Source organism: Frankliniella occidentalis, unplaced genomic scaffold, assembly GCF_000697945.3.
Source record: "Frankliniella occidentalis isolate FOCC.00 unplaced genomic scaffold, Focc_3.1 Scaffold66, whole genome shotgun sequence".
Lineage (NCBI taxonomy): Eukaryota > Metazoa > Arthropoda > Insecta > Thysanoptera > Thripidae > Frankliniella > Frankliniella occidentalis.
Window position 1 is genome coordinate 1,230,326 of NW_026267196.1, and position 10,686 is coordinate 1,241,011.

A 10,686-nucleotide genomic window follows, 5' to 3' on the forward strand; every position below is an offset into this window, starting at 1 on the left:
GTGTGTACAGCCAAAAGTAGCCATAGCAGTTCGCGGTGTTTTGTTCACGATTTAGAAAAAAATAACAATAACCATCACAATTAGTGTTACCAAATCTCAAAATGAGTGACGACAAAAAGGTATGCTATCGTTTCTATGCGGAAACTTGTTGAACATGTTTTCGTTCTAATCCTGTCGACCCATGACGAGGAAGCCGAAAGTGAGGTGTTTGGGTTGCCGGATTCGGCGAACTGTTCCTTATTACTTTAACGCTTTACAACTCTTTTATAATAATTAACCGCGTGCAATTCACCTACTTTTTCATTATGTTTGAAGGTTTTTAAGGTTCATGTGGTTAACTTTTTGTCTAACTACCAAACTGTTTCGTCCTAACCTTATAAACCTACTACCAATTTGCTTTTCGGCTAAGAAACAATTAAAAGTAGTTCTGCTGAAAACGCAGAGTTGTTTGCCTAGGCTTGTATCTTTCTGGTGAAATATTTCGTCAAATATATTGTCTCACTTTTTGGAGCTGATCTGATTTCTTATGGGACCCATTAAACTACCACTTGTGGGTGCGATTGTGTTGATATTGTGTTCTATTAATTTCGGTACTGAAAAATTCCTAGGCATGAGTTTCTCCTGATTTATCTTTTTTTCTTTTCTAACAGGACAATATTAAATCTGGCTCTCAGGAAGTGGAGTATATTAATTTGAAAGTACTTGGTCAAGATAGTGCTGTTGTTCAATTTAAAATCAAGAAAAAAACACCTTTGAGGAAACTAATGCACGCCTACTGTGAAAGACAGGTATTTGAATTCTGAAAATTACTGATGTGATTAGAGACTCACGATTGTCAAGAAATATGTTTCTGAAATTTTTATTTGTTTCTAGAATTTGGACTCTAAAGTGGCACGGTTTAGGTTCGATGGGGAGCCAATCAATGAATCAGATACTCCTGAATCATTAAAACTAGATGAAGGTGATACTATAGAAGTGTATCAACAGCAAACAGGTGGTGTACTGAGACTGATTATAAATGACAAATTGCATTTTGAAACTGACTTGTTACTCTTTTAATTAATGTGGTGTTACATAAGATCTACCTATTATTTTCTATTTGTGGTGTTCACAGTTCTCTGTGAGTAAAGTTATTTTTTCATAATTGTAATTAGAATCCTACAAAATGTGTACCTTTGATAATGTTTTCCCCTTCCCTTGTAATGTGTAATGTAAGTTAAATTGTTTTTATGAAGTGAAGTTGTTCATATGTGAAAGTCTGTTTCATTTTTTACAATATTGGACTCAGACTTATAGAGAACAAGTAAACAACTGTAATATCTATTTGACTTTCAAAATGTAGAGACAGGTATTCAGAAAAGCATTCCTCATCCCTTTATTATAAACTGAAAATTGTCAAGTGTCCCATGGATTTGTTTTTTCTTAACATATAATTACATAAAACACACCCAAAACACAGTTTGCTCTCAAACATCCTAACTTAACTCTAAAAAAACAATGTACAATCAAGAAAATTTAAAATTAGGGATGGTTACTCCTAACAACACCAGATGCAGTTAATAATTCAGGAGTGCAGTTACACCTCTTGTGCCTAGTATGACATATAAAGGGTGGCAAATAAAACTCAGGTTGACCATCATTTAGGTGAAATTGTTCAGCATCAAACCAAGTCAGAATAAATTTTACTTATAACTAGCAGACATGAACCATGAGCAAACTTCAAAAATAAAAACTATTATCTCCCACACGCACTTTTTCTTTTATGTTTGCAATCCCCCACCCCTAATTATTTATAGACTCAAGTCCATATTATGTACAAACTTGCAACAAAGACAACTGCTATTGCCATTATCACCATGTAAAAAAAACTAGAGTGATTGTTGGTTTCAGCAACTTCACCAAGATTGCGCCCACGGTTCTTCCGACGGCCAGTCCCTTCAATTTTTTTCTGGAAACGTTCTGCTTCAAGTCTAGCTTCTTCCTCCTCTTTGGCTCGACGCCGCTTAGCTTCTTCAGCTTGCACCTTCATTACATGCAAAATTTGGAGTTCAGTAAAATTTGAAATACAAATATAAATAATCAAAATAGTAAACATGATCTTTTTTCATGGGATAGTACCTTTTCTTTATGACTTTTCTGTGATTGACATGTTTCATCACATACAAGAGAAAATTCCAAAGACCTCCCTACATCACAGCGAACCTCTTTCTTTATCCTGCGACAAGAACAGTAGACTTTTGTTTTCTTAGAGCACTTTTCTGAATCTGGGCAATCTCCAACATGGCATGTTGATGTACATTTATGTCCACAAGGAAACTGTAAAAGAAAATATTTTGTAGTTTGAAGGGGTAGAAAAAGATGTAGAAAAATACATATCCAAATGACACAGGGTAGTTAAAAAACAACTGGTATATTACACTTTTTGGACAAGGATTGCCACATGATGTGAGGGCAACAAGATCCACATTTGGTTGTGTCCAGTCAGCACATTTAAGATAAAGTTGAGTTACACCACAATGGCAACGTGGGCGCAATGTAATGCGACAGGGTGGACACGGTGCTGGATGGCATGGGAGACGACACTCATGAGAGCAGCCTGCAGGCCTAGGCAGTTCACATGCGCTTTCACATGTTTCGCAGTTACCACCATCCTTAGGAAACAGAAAGTAGTACAAGATTAGAATTAACAGTAGCTAATTACAAGTGAACTTCTATGAAAGTAATTAAGAAGTCACCTACATTGATTGGATGACACTCTAGGCTACAAAGGTGGTTCCCGCAGTTCAATGGTTGACCACACTTCTTTCCACATGACAAAGATTTTGCTGCATGACAAGGCATCACTGATAAATCATGGCCACCCAAACATATTACATTCACCGGTTCCTAGACAAAGAGAAATAAAATAAAGTAGAATCAGATACCCACGAATCAGAATTACATCTTCTCCTTTGCAAGAATATTGGCAAGGTTATCACTTCACAAATCATAAAAAGTTCTAAAGCCTTTGCATATTTTTTTTCATTTTTTTAACATGCCCTGTCCAATTTGAACCAGGTGACTGATTAGCCCTGCCTACTTCCATACTAAAACTGAACCACATGCACACCCTCCAGGCTTCCTAATGCACATAAGCATGATTGGCAAACCCGCCCGAGCGCAGGCATGCGTGCCAGTACAACAAAGAAAGTGGGCGGCGCGAGTCAGCCACTTGGTAACATCTTAAGATATTTTGATATTGTTTTCCCCATTGCTTCCCATACCAGGAATATACTGCATTTGAAATTGTTACATTAACCTGAGACACAAACTGGATAAATAGATAGACTAGATAGATTTAATATATACCGAGCAAGGAGGGCAAGGAAGATTGCGAAGAACAAGCTGGGGAGCAGCAAGTTCCCATGGGCCTGCTGGAGCTTGCTGTTGTACTTTAACCCAGACAGAAGAATGACAGGGTTTGGTGCATCTGTGCCCACATGGAGAATGTACAAAGTTGCATGATTGATTGCATGGTGGGCAGTGACCAAAATGGCAAGAATGATCTTCTCGCTTCTCATGGTGACACTCAGGTGGGTTCCTACGTGAAGAGTGAAAAATTTAAGATGGGAAATTCTATCAGAGTTCTTTGAAAGATAAATTACTAATAAATGCACTTAATACTCACAAACACAGTCTATTACAGCGAGGAGCTCGAGTTCTTCTTTGGCGCCCACATGGCACATGTATTACAGTACCTCCACAGTTACAACTTACTGATGCAGTTACAGGACAAGGGTAGCAAGGTCCTCGATGACAGACTGATTCACATTTGTGTTGTCCACATGTCAATGTGCGACCACACAGCTTTTCACAAGGTGGGCATTGCGTATCGCAGCACTAAAATATAAAGTGTTTTAGTTCATAAAAATTTTTAGAGTTAAACTGCCCAAGAAACATAGTGCAGAAACTGACCTTGCGATTACATGGATGTCTGCCACAATCTTTATAACGTTTACACTTAGTTTCACAAAGAAATTCTCTTGCACAAGGCAACTCTTTCTTGTGGAGGCCACAACGGCACAGTTTGATGGTTACCTCAAGACACTGCACGTATTTTAAAGATATTAATTCGTAGCAAATAAGCTAAGATTCAGATATCGGTATAAGATGATTCAGTTCAACTCACTGTTCCACATTTATCTCGGTGACAGCGTTCAGGGCAAGCATGAATACCACAGTTCAACATCCGTCCACATGTGTCACCACATGGAGGGATGTCTTCGGTACAAGGCAACATGTAAGTTATTTTTCCACAGGGACAAGTGCGATTTTGACCAAGGGGACACAAACCACACATCCCAGAGTGGCATATCCTTTGGCAGAAATGATTGCCGCATGGTAGCTTTTCCCCACAAACCTGATTTTTTTTTAGGCAAAAAAAGTTAATAAAATATAAAACAGAAATAAAAAAAGCTTTTTTTTTTTTTGAAGCTGCAAACCTTGTCACAATTCCAAACAGGAGTGGAACATGGGCGATATTGTTTTTGAAGCCCACATGCACACTTTTGTTCGCTTTTCCTGGAGCATGGTTCACATGCACCAGGGTGGCAGGAGGACGTACAACGATGACTTCCACAAGACAAAACTGCCCCACATTCATTGCCACATGACCAAGACTTTTGACTGCAGCGCTGTGGCTTAGGTAACTCTTTCCCACAGTGGCATGAGACACGAACTGTCTTAGGGCAAGGTGGGCATGGACCTAAAACCAAAATCCAATACATTGTAATGGACAGTTTGGTCAGCATTTAATTCCTTCACAACTTATTTTGAGTAACATTAAAAATAATAATTCTTTCTTTATAAAAAATAAAATGCAATATCTCAGAAAGACAAATATTTAATTGTCCAGGAAGAAATTTTAAATGTAAATAAGAAAATGACCGACAAAAAATCAAGACAATACCTGGATGACACAAAAGTAAACAAGTATGTCCACATGCAGGCTGAAGGGGTCGTCCGCATGTTTCGCCACATGAATGGGGAACCAGCCATGAATGATGAGGTGGATTCTCCTTTTGACCACAGAAACAGAAGTACCTCTGAGGCACAGAGTCGGATTCATATTCCTTACGACACTTGGGACTGGAATATTTTCAAAAGTAACAAGATTATTAAAATATCTACAATTTACTTGTCAGTATAAATGTGCATCACACAGAAACAGGATACAGACCATGGCCAAGTAAGTTTTGAAGGGTGCTTGTCTCTTGGGAGATCTTCTAGAGCCTGCTTTTGATGCAAGAGGGAATCTTTGGCCCAGCGTTGTGTGCAGATTAGATGAAGAAAACAAAAGCAAGCAGAGCAACTCCAAACCTGGATAGATGAAAAGATAGAAATTAATTATGCAATATTTGATAGAAGTGTACAGACACAAGCGGAATTACTAACTGGATCAACTCTTTTCACAGTGCCAATACATATAAGACATGTTGCTGCACCGGATTGAAATAACTCTTCCAAAAAATATTGAGTTCGACCAAGATCTACATTAGTACCACCCAAAGCTGCATAGGACTGAAGTACTGCTCCTGTGTGAATCATAATGCAAACAAAATTGTATGTGCTGTTTTATAGCTGATGAGGACAATGTCAAGTATTGTGAGAAAGCTTACCTACAATTGGATCCACTTGAACGTCCTCCTCTTCGTCGGAGGACTCATATTCATGGACCATATGTTTCTTAACGGCCTCTTCCATTTTCAACCTTGCCTCATCGAACTTAGAGATACTCTTTGTTTCATGGCTCTGACTGCTACCGGGTCTTCCTGGGGCCCCCCTTTTGGAAGACCCTTTTCCCCCACCATTTCTAGCCAAACTAGATCCACCAGCAGTGCTTCCTCTACCCTCTCCTGAGCTACTTCTTTTCTGGTGCCAAGGGTTTGGACGGTTGCTACCGTCTTTCTGTTTTCTATCCATGGTGTGTGAGTTAGAGAAGAATGTCTGTAAAAATAGAAATAATTAATAGTTATATTCATACTACATCAGATACATATTCAAAACGACAATTGTATCAAAATTACGGAGAACTTAGTATTTCGGTGAATTTCAACAACTTTATTTAACATTATGAAGGCAATGAAAGAGCCCATATTCATCCCACCAGCATAACCTAATTATCAAGAATGTGAAGGACAGGAGCAAAATTTAATGAAATACGAGAATAAATTATTACCACAAGAGATGGTCTTTCAATCAAATACGATGGCCAGGAAAGTTGTACATCACAGCAACTACACTTAAAACAGACGCGACGAAGTCGGACAATATAAATGACATCGTAGCAGAAGCAGACGCCGACGCCGATATTCGCGACGTGTAGAGCTTTTGGCAAAGAACAAACTTAAAAAAAAATGTATGAAAAGGTTCTAAATAAATTCAAATTATAAAACAAATTAAAAAAGAAAGTAGGTTTTTGACATTATGGTTTATTTCCCTACCATACAGTAACACACAATGTTAGGTTTATGGCAAAAATAACAGATTTGTTGGGAAGCATTGAACTGCAATAGTTGGTGCACCTGTTAATCGAAACCTGCAATCGATAGAATCGATACAACTTGTTGTGTTGTAGGAATGTTGTTGTTGGGTGTTGTGTTGGGTCTGTTGTTGTTGTTGCTGCTGTGCTGTGGACGGTAGCGGTACTTTGTGATCCGTGTTTGTGATGTCAGCATAGACCAAATTGTCAAATTTCGTTTTCTAACTGATGAATGAAAGCGTAAATCATCTACCCGGTGACTCCACTTGATGAATGAATTAGATTGAATTAATAAGCGAATAAAAATTGCGCTTCATATAGAGTGGGCGGATCTGATCATGAAGTCTTTGTCGAAACAACTGTGATAGAGGTTATTAAAAGCTTGTGATTAAAATGGATACTATACGCGAATCAACAACCGTAGCCGACACAGGTATGTTAGAAGATGTATTACCTTCACTCAGTACATTTTAGACGTTCATTTATTTATTTTTATTCGAAACAGGCACTTCCATTAATTCTGATCCCTACACCCGACCAGAGAGAGCTGAATCAATTCCTCTGAAAGGTGCTCCTTCATCTTCATCAAGTTTTATAACACGTTTCTGTCAGAACTGTATGGGCTTTGCTGACGATGATGCAGGTGATGGGCTCAAGTTTATTATTGTAACTTTCTTCATTTTATCCGTGGCTGTGACAGTCGCCCTAGTGGCACAAATCTATCAAGGAGACTTTCAAGTAAGTGTTGTGTATAGTAACACTTATTTTCATTTCATTAATTTCTTTAGGTGTCTAAAACCAAGTGATTTGTGTTTTACATTGATAGGTTGTTCCCCATGGTAGTGTAGCTTCTGACAGTAAGGACTGCGCCTTAATTGGAACTGATGTTTTGAAAAAAGGTGGAAATGCTGTTGATGCTGCTGTTGCTACCACATTTTGTATGGGTGTTGTTAATCCTCATATTACTGGTCTTGGAGGGTATGTAAATTAAGATTGATTCTTTAATCTCAATTTCATTTACTCTGCACCTGTGCCTTGTGTTCATGAATATTCTAATATTTTTGAGGGTTCGCAGGGGAGGTTTCATACTGGTCTATGACCACAGGAGGCAGGAGGTTTTGGAATCTCTAGATTTTCGAGAAGCAGCTCCTCAGGCCTTGTCCACCGTTTCCCCTGAGATGATTGGTCCCTATTCTGTTGGGGTTCCTGGTCTTGTTAGTGGGCTTTTTGCTGCCCATAAAGCTCATGGGAAACTTAGCTGGCAAGAGGTTGTAAGACCTGCAGCCAATCTTGCCAAGTGAGTTTGTCAAGTTTTTGCTAGATCTTATTTAAATATCCAAATATATCAATCTAAAATTTGTGAATGTTTTGTAAGGAGTGGGTTTTTAGTGCCAAGTAGCCTGGTAACAGCAAAAGCTCACTTAAATCTCCGTAGTGAAAGTAATGCCAGGCTACATGATCTGGTGGATACACTTGAGGCAGGTCAAATCTTAAAACTGCCATCTTTAGCCTATTCTCTTGAGCTTATAGCAAGGGAAGGGCCAACTGGTAGGTAATGACAGGTGTTGAAGGGAACTTAATTGCCTCTTTGGTAGTGGTCTACTGCTTTTAAAGTACTAAATAAATTTTTGCATGTGGTGTACTGGGAGCACAATTTTGTATAAATTAGTAATTTTATCTTTAAGGATGGAGCTGACAGGTGATTGGAAGTTAAAAGTCTATTTGATGACCACCTGTCAAATCTATGTACATACTATTTTTGGTTCCTGCTTTTGTTCTAACATTGGAAAAAATTTGAAGCCATATATGTGGGATGAATGGATTGGTTCTTAAAAACATCTATGCAAGGTAACTTTCTTTTCATAACATAAGTAAACTTTTTGCAGCTTTTTTCTTTTGTGTTCCTATACTGCCTGTTTGTAATCTAATGTCCTCTGTTCTCCTTGATATTTTTAAAAGTGTTTTTGATTCATCGTCCGTTCTTTTAATTAAATGCTTCACTTACAGCCTTCTACAATGGAAGTATTGCTCTGGAAATTTTGTCTGCTGTGCAAGGCAGCTCTCTGACTGAAGCAGATCTATTCTCTTATCAACCATTGGCGAGAGAATCTCTTCATGAGAATTTTTATGGTTTTGATATAATTGTACCCGGAGCACCTTCTGGTGGACCTCTGCTGCTTGCCGCCCTTAAAAGTATTCAAGCTCTCAATCTTACAAATAATATTGGAGAAGAATCAACACCCTTGCTTCTGTTCCGACAGGCACAGGCCATTCAACAGAATTATGCTGCTTTTTATGCTGAGTCAGGTAGATCTTGAGAAATTCCTTTCTAGAATCTATTTACATCAGCAATATCTCTACTGAACTGTAGCCAAAATTTTCACATTTTAGGTGATCCAAATTTTAGTGCAGCATCCAATCCAAGTACAGCTACTTCTTCCCTACCAGAGACTGTTGCATCTCATGTAGCTGCTGTTGATCTTAATGACTTGTATGTCTCAGTTGTCAGGTATGAGTGGGCTCTTTAAGTTATAGCTGTAGGTTAAGTAGTGTTTTTTTTTGGTTGAAACTTGACTGTTTTTTAACTTTAATTTTCCAGTGGACACAATTCATTGTTTGGCTCCCAAATACTGACAGAGGGAGGTTTTGTACTCAATAATGCTTTGGCTAGCTTTGATGGTTTTACCTCTGGAACCAAAAAGAATTATGCTGGAGCTTCTTCTTTCACCAAGCCATCATCCATTACTAGCAACACTAACAACACTACAAAAGTAATCAATCTACCTGAAGATGATATTTTGTTGGATCACCATACTGAAGCAACAGAAGTGCCTCATTTAGATGCCTCTGTAGCTCTTCCCTTGGAGAAAAAGAATAGTTTTCACCAATTTGGGGAGAATCAGGAACCGTCTGTGGTTAAAAGGCATAAACGATTTGAAAACTCAGAATCTGAACCGAGGGCAACAGTGTGGGGCAGCAGTGTGGCAAACAATGAACTTGTTGGAGGAAAACGTCCCATTTCTCTTGCGGTACCAGTAGTTGCTATTGAGAGTGGTCATATCTGTGGCCGTCGACTTGTCCTAGGTCAGTATACCTTTCTCATGTACTCTTTCAAAAATTCTGTAATCTAAATCTTATGATTATTTCTAGGTGGAAGTGATGCAAGCATAGTTGCCCAAGTTTTATCCCAACTCCTGGTTTTGGATGGCAATTTTATTTCAAGCATTGAATCACCAAGGGTGCAGTTAAGTGTGTCTGGTTCAAACTTTTCATTAGAGCAGTCATATGCTACAAGCTTAAGTCCTGTCAGGCGTCAGCAACTTGTAGATCTTGGTTTGCATATGCAATCAGCTACTGTATTGAATCCTAGTGTGAATATAGTGGAGAAAGCAGGAGATGTATTGAATTCTCATTCTGACTCTCGCGGAGATGGTGTAGCAAGTAGATTTTGACCAAAGAACTTAACTCATCTTACTCTTTTTCTGGGAATGTAAGGAGCTTTGTTCTTTATAAAGGGTCCAATTGCCTAAATTTTGTGCTGTTTAAAATCTTTCCCAACAATGTGTAATTTGCTTTTGGAATGGGTATTAATTATTAAATCACTAGATGAAAACATCTTGGTAAGTTGAAAGCAAGACTGTACATAAACTAGAATAAAATAAGTGTTTTTGGCTAGTAGCATAACATCATTTTTGATAAGAGATATATTTCATGTTTGTACGTAACTTGTTAATACATTATTTATTTAATTATTTATATCTGTTACAAATTTGACTTCCCTAAGATCTTTCACTCACACAAAAAGATGTTGGAAAGTAAAGCAAACTGTCTATTCAAAACTGGGCTTGCTAGTGTATCATTCCTCAGCGAAAGTTGAAAAGCGAAGCTAATAATAAAAGCAAGCAAGTGGCTCATAGAGCTGTCTTGACAACAAATTTAGAGAGAGAATCATTGATATATTTTTTTTGTCTAGTCTTTTGCGATACCAATCTATTTTCTCTATCTTTAGTGTCAATGCATCTAAGCGCGTCTCGGACATTGGGTGTTTTTTTTGTGTTTTTTTTCCATCTTTACCCCGAGAAGGAGCTTTTTCACGACTTCTGCGCCCAGAAAATTAAAAACAAGTTGCCAGAAATAGTAAAATACACACTTTTATGGTTTAACTT

General features: G+C 38.1%; 4 protein-coding genes across 4 annotated transcripts in view; 2 read left to right on the forward strand and 2 right to left on the reverse strand.

Moving 5' to 3' along the window:
- The window catches only part of LOC113209901 (uncharacterized), a 9,683-nt gene extending 9,659 nt beyond the window's left edge, over positions 1-24 (reverse strand). Inside the window, exon 1 of the mRNA XM_052268276.1 lies at positions 9-24. Within this exon, the coding sequence (XP_052124236.1) occupies positions 9-24 (16 nt within the window). The remainder of the gene's footprint in view (positions 1-8) is intronic.
- LOC127749567 (small ubiquitin-related modifier 2-A) overlaps positions 1-1,404 on the forward strand; it is a 24,376-nt gene extending 22,972 nt beyond the window's left edge. The window contains exons 2-4 of the mRNA XM_052268245.1: positions 1-119; positions 651-788; positions 874-1,404. Of these exons, the coding sequence (XP_052124205.1) occupies positions 102-119; positions 651-788; positions 874-1,059 (342 nt within the window). The 5' untranslated portion in view covers positions 1-101 and the 3' untranslated portion in view covers positions 1,060-1,404. The remainder of the gene's footprint in view (positions 120-650; positions 789-873) is intronic.
- On the reverse strand, positions 1,352-6,384 carry LOC113211133 (NF-X1-type zinc finger protein NFXL1). Its single transcript, XM_052268242.1, has 14 exons — positions 6,218-6,384; positions 5,658-5,985; positions 5,434-5,573; positions 5,219-5,358; positions 4,949-5,127; positions 4,482-4,744; positions 4,169-4,399; positions 3,955-4,086; positions 3,668-3,879; positions 3,349-3,580; positions 2,740-2,886; positions 2,418-2,651; positions 2,119-2,316; positions 1,352-2,023 (listed from the first exon to the last, which is right to left on the reverse strand). The coding sequence occupies exons 2-14, from the start codon at positions 5,959-5,961 to the stop codon at positions 1,799-1,801; spliced, it is 2,637 nt and encodes an 878-aa protein (XP_052124202.1). The 5' UTR covers positions 5,962-5,985; positions 6,218-6,384; the 3' UTR covers positions 1,352-1,798.
- A 151-nt stretch (positions 6,385-6,535) lies between these two features.
- On the forward strand, positions 6,536-10,276 carry LOC113210830 (glutathione hydrolase 7). The gene is made up of 9 exons (XM_026429001.2): positions 6,536-6,953; positions 7,026-7,258; positions 7,347-7,498; positions 7,596-7,817; positions 7,896-8,068; positions 8,528-8,827; positions 8,912-9,029; positions 9,120-9,604; positions 9,671-10,276. The coding sequence occupies exons 1-9, from the start codon at positions 6,914-6,916 to the stop codon at positions 9,970-9,972; spliced, it is 2,025 nt and encodes a 674-aa protein (XP_026284786.1). The 5' UTR covers positions 6,536-6,913; the 3' UTR covers positions 9,973-10,276.
- The last annotated feature ends 410 nt before the right edge of the window (positions 10,277-10,686 follow it).

Bases quoted from the DNA above. Each gene is read 5' to 3' on its own strand.
- LOC113211133 (XM_052268242.1), bottom strand. From the start codon at position 5,961: ATGGATAGAAAACAGAAAGACGGTAGCAACCGTCCAAACCCTTGGCAC. The intron at 2,887-3,348 runs GTATATATTAAA...CTCTTTGTCTAG, and splicing joins TTCCTTGCCCTCCTTGCTCG to GAACCGGTGAATGTAATATG. The intron at 2,317-2,417 runs GTAATATACCAG...TTTCTTTTACAG, and splicing joins GCAATCCTTGTCCAAAAAGT to TTTCCTTGTGGACATAAATG.
- LOC113210830 (XM_026429001.2), top strand. From the start codon at position 6,914: ATGGATACTATACGCGAATCAACAACCGTAGCCGACACAG. The intron at 7,499-7,595 runs GTATGTAAATTA...GAGGGTTCGCAG, and splicing joins CATATTACTGGTCTTGGAGG to GGGAGGTTTCATACTGGTCT. The intron at 8,828-8,911 runs GTAGATCTTGAG...TTCACATTTTAG, and splicing joins TGCTTTTTATGCTGAGTCAG to GTGATCCAAATTTTAGTGCA.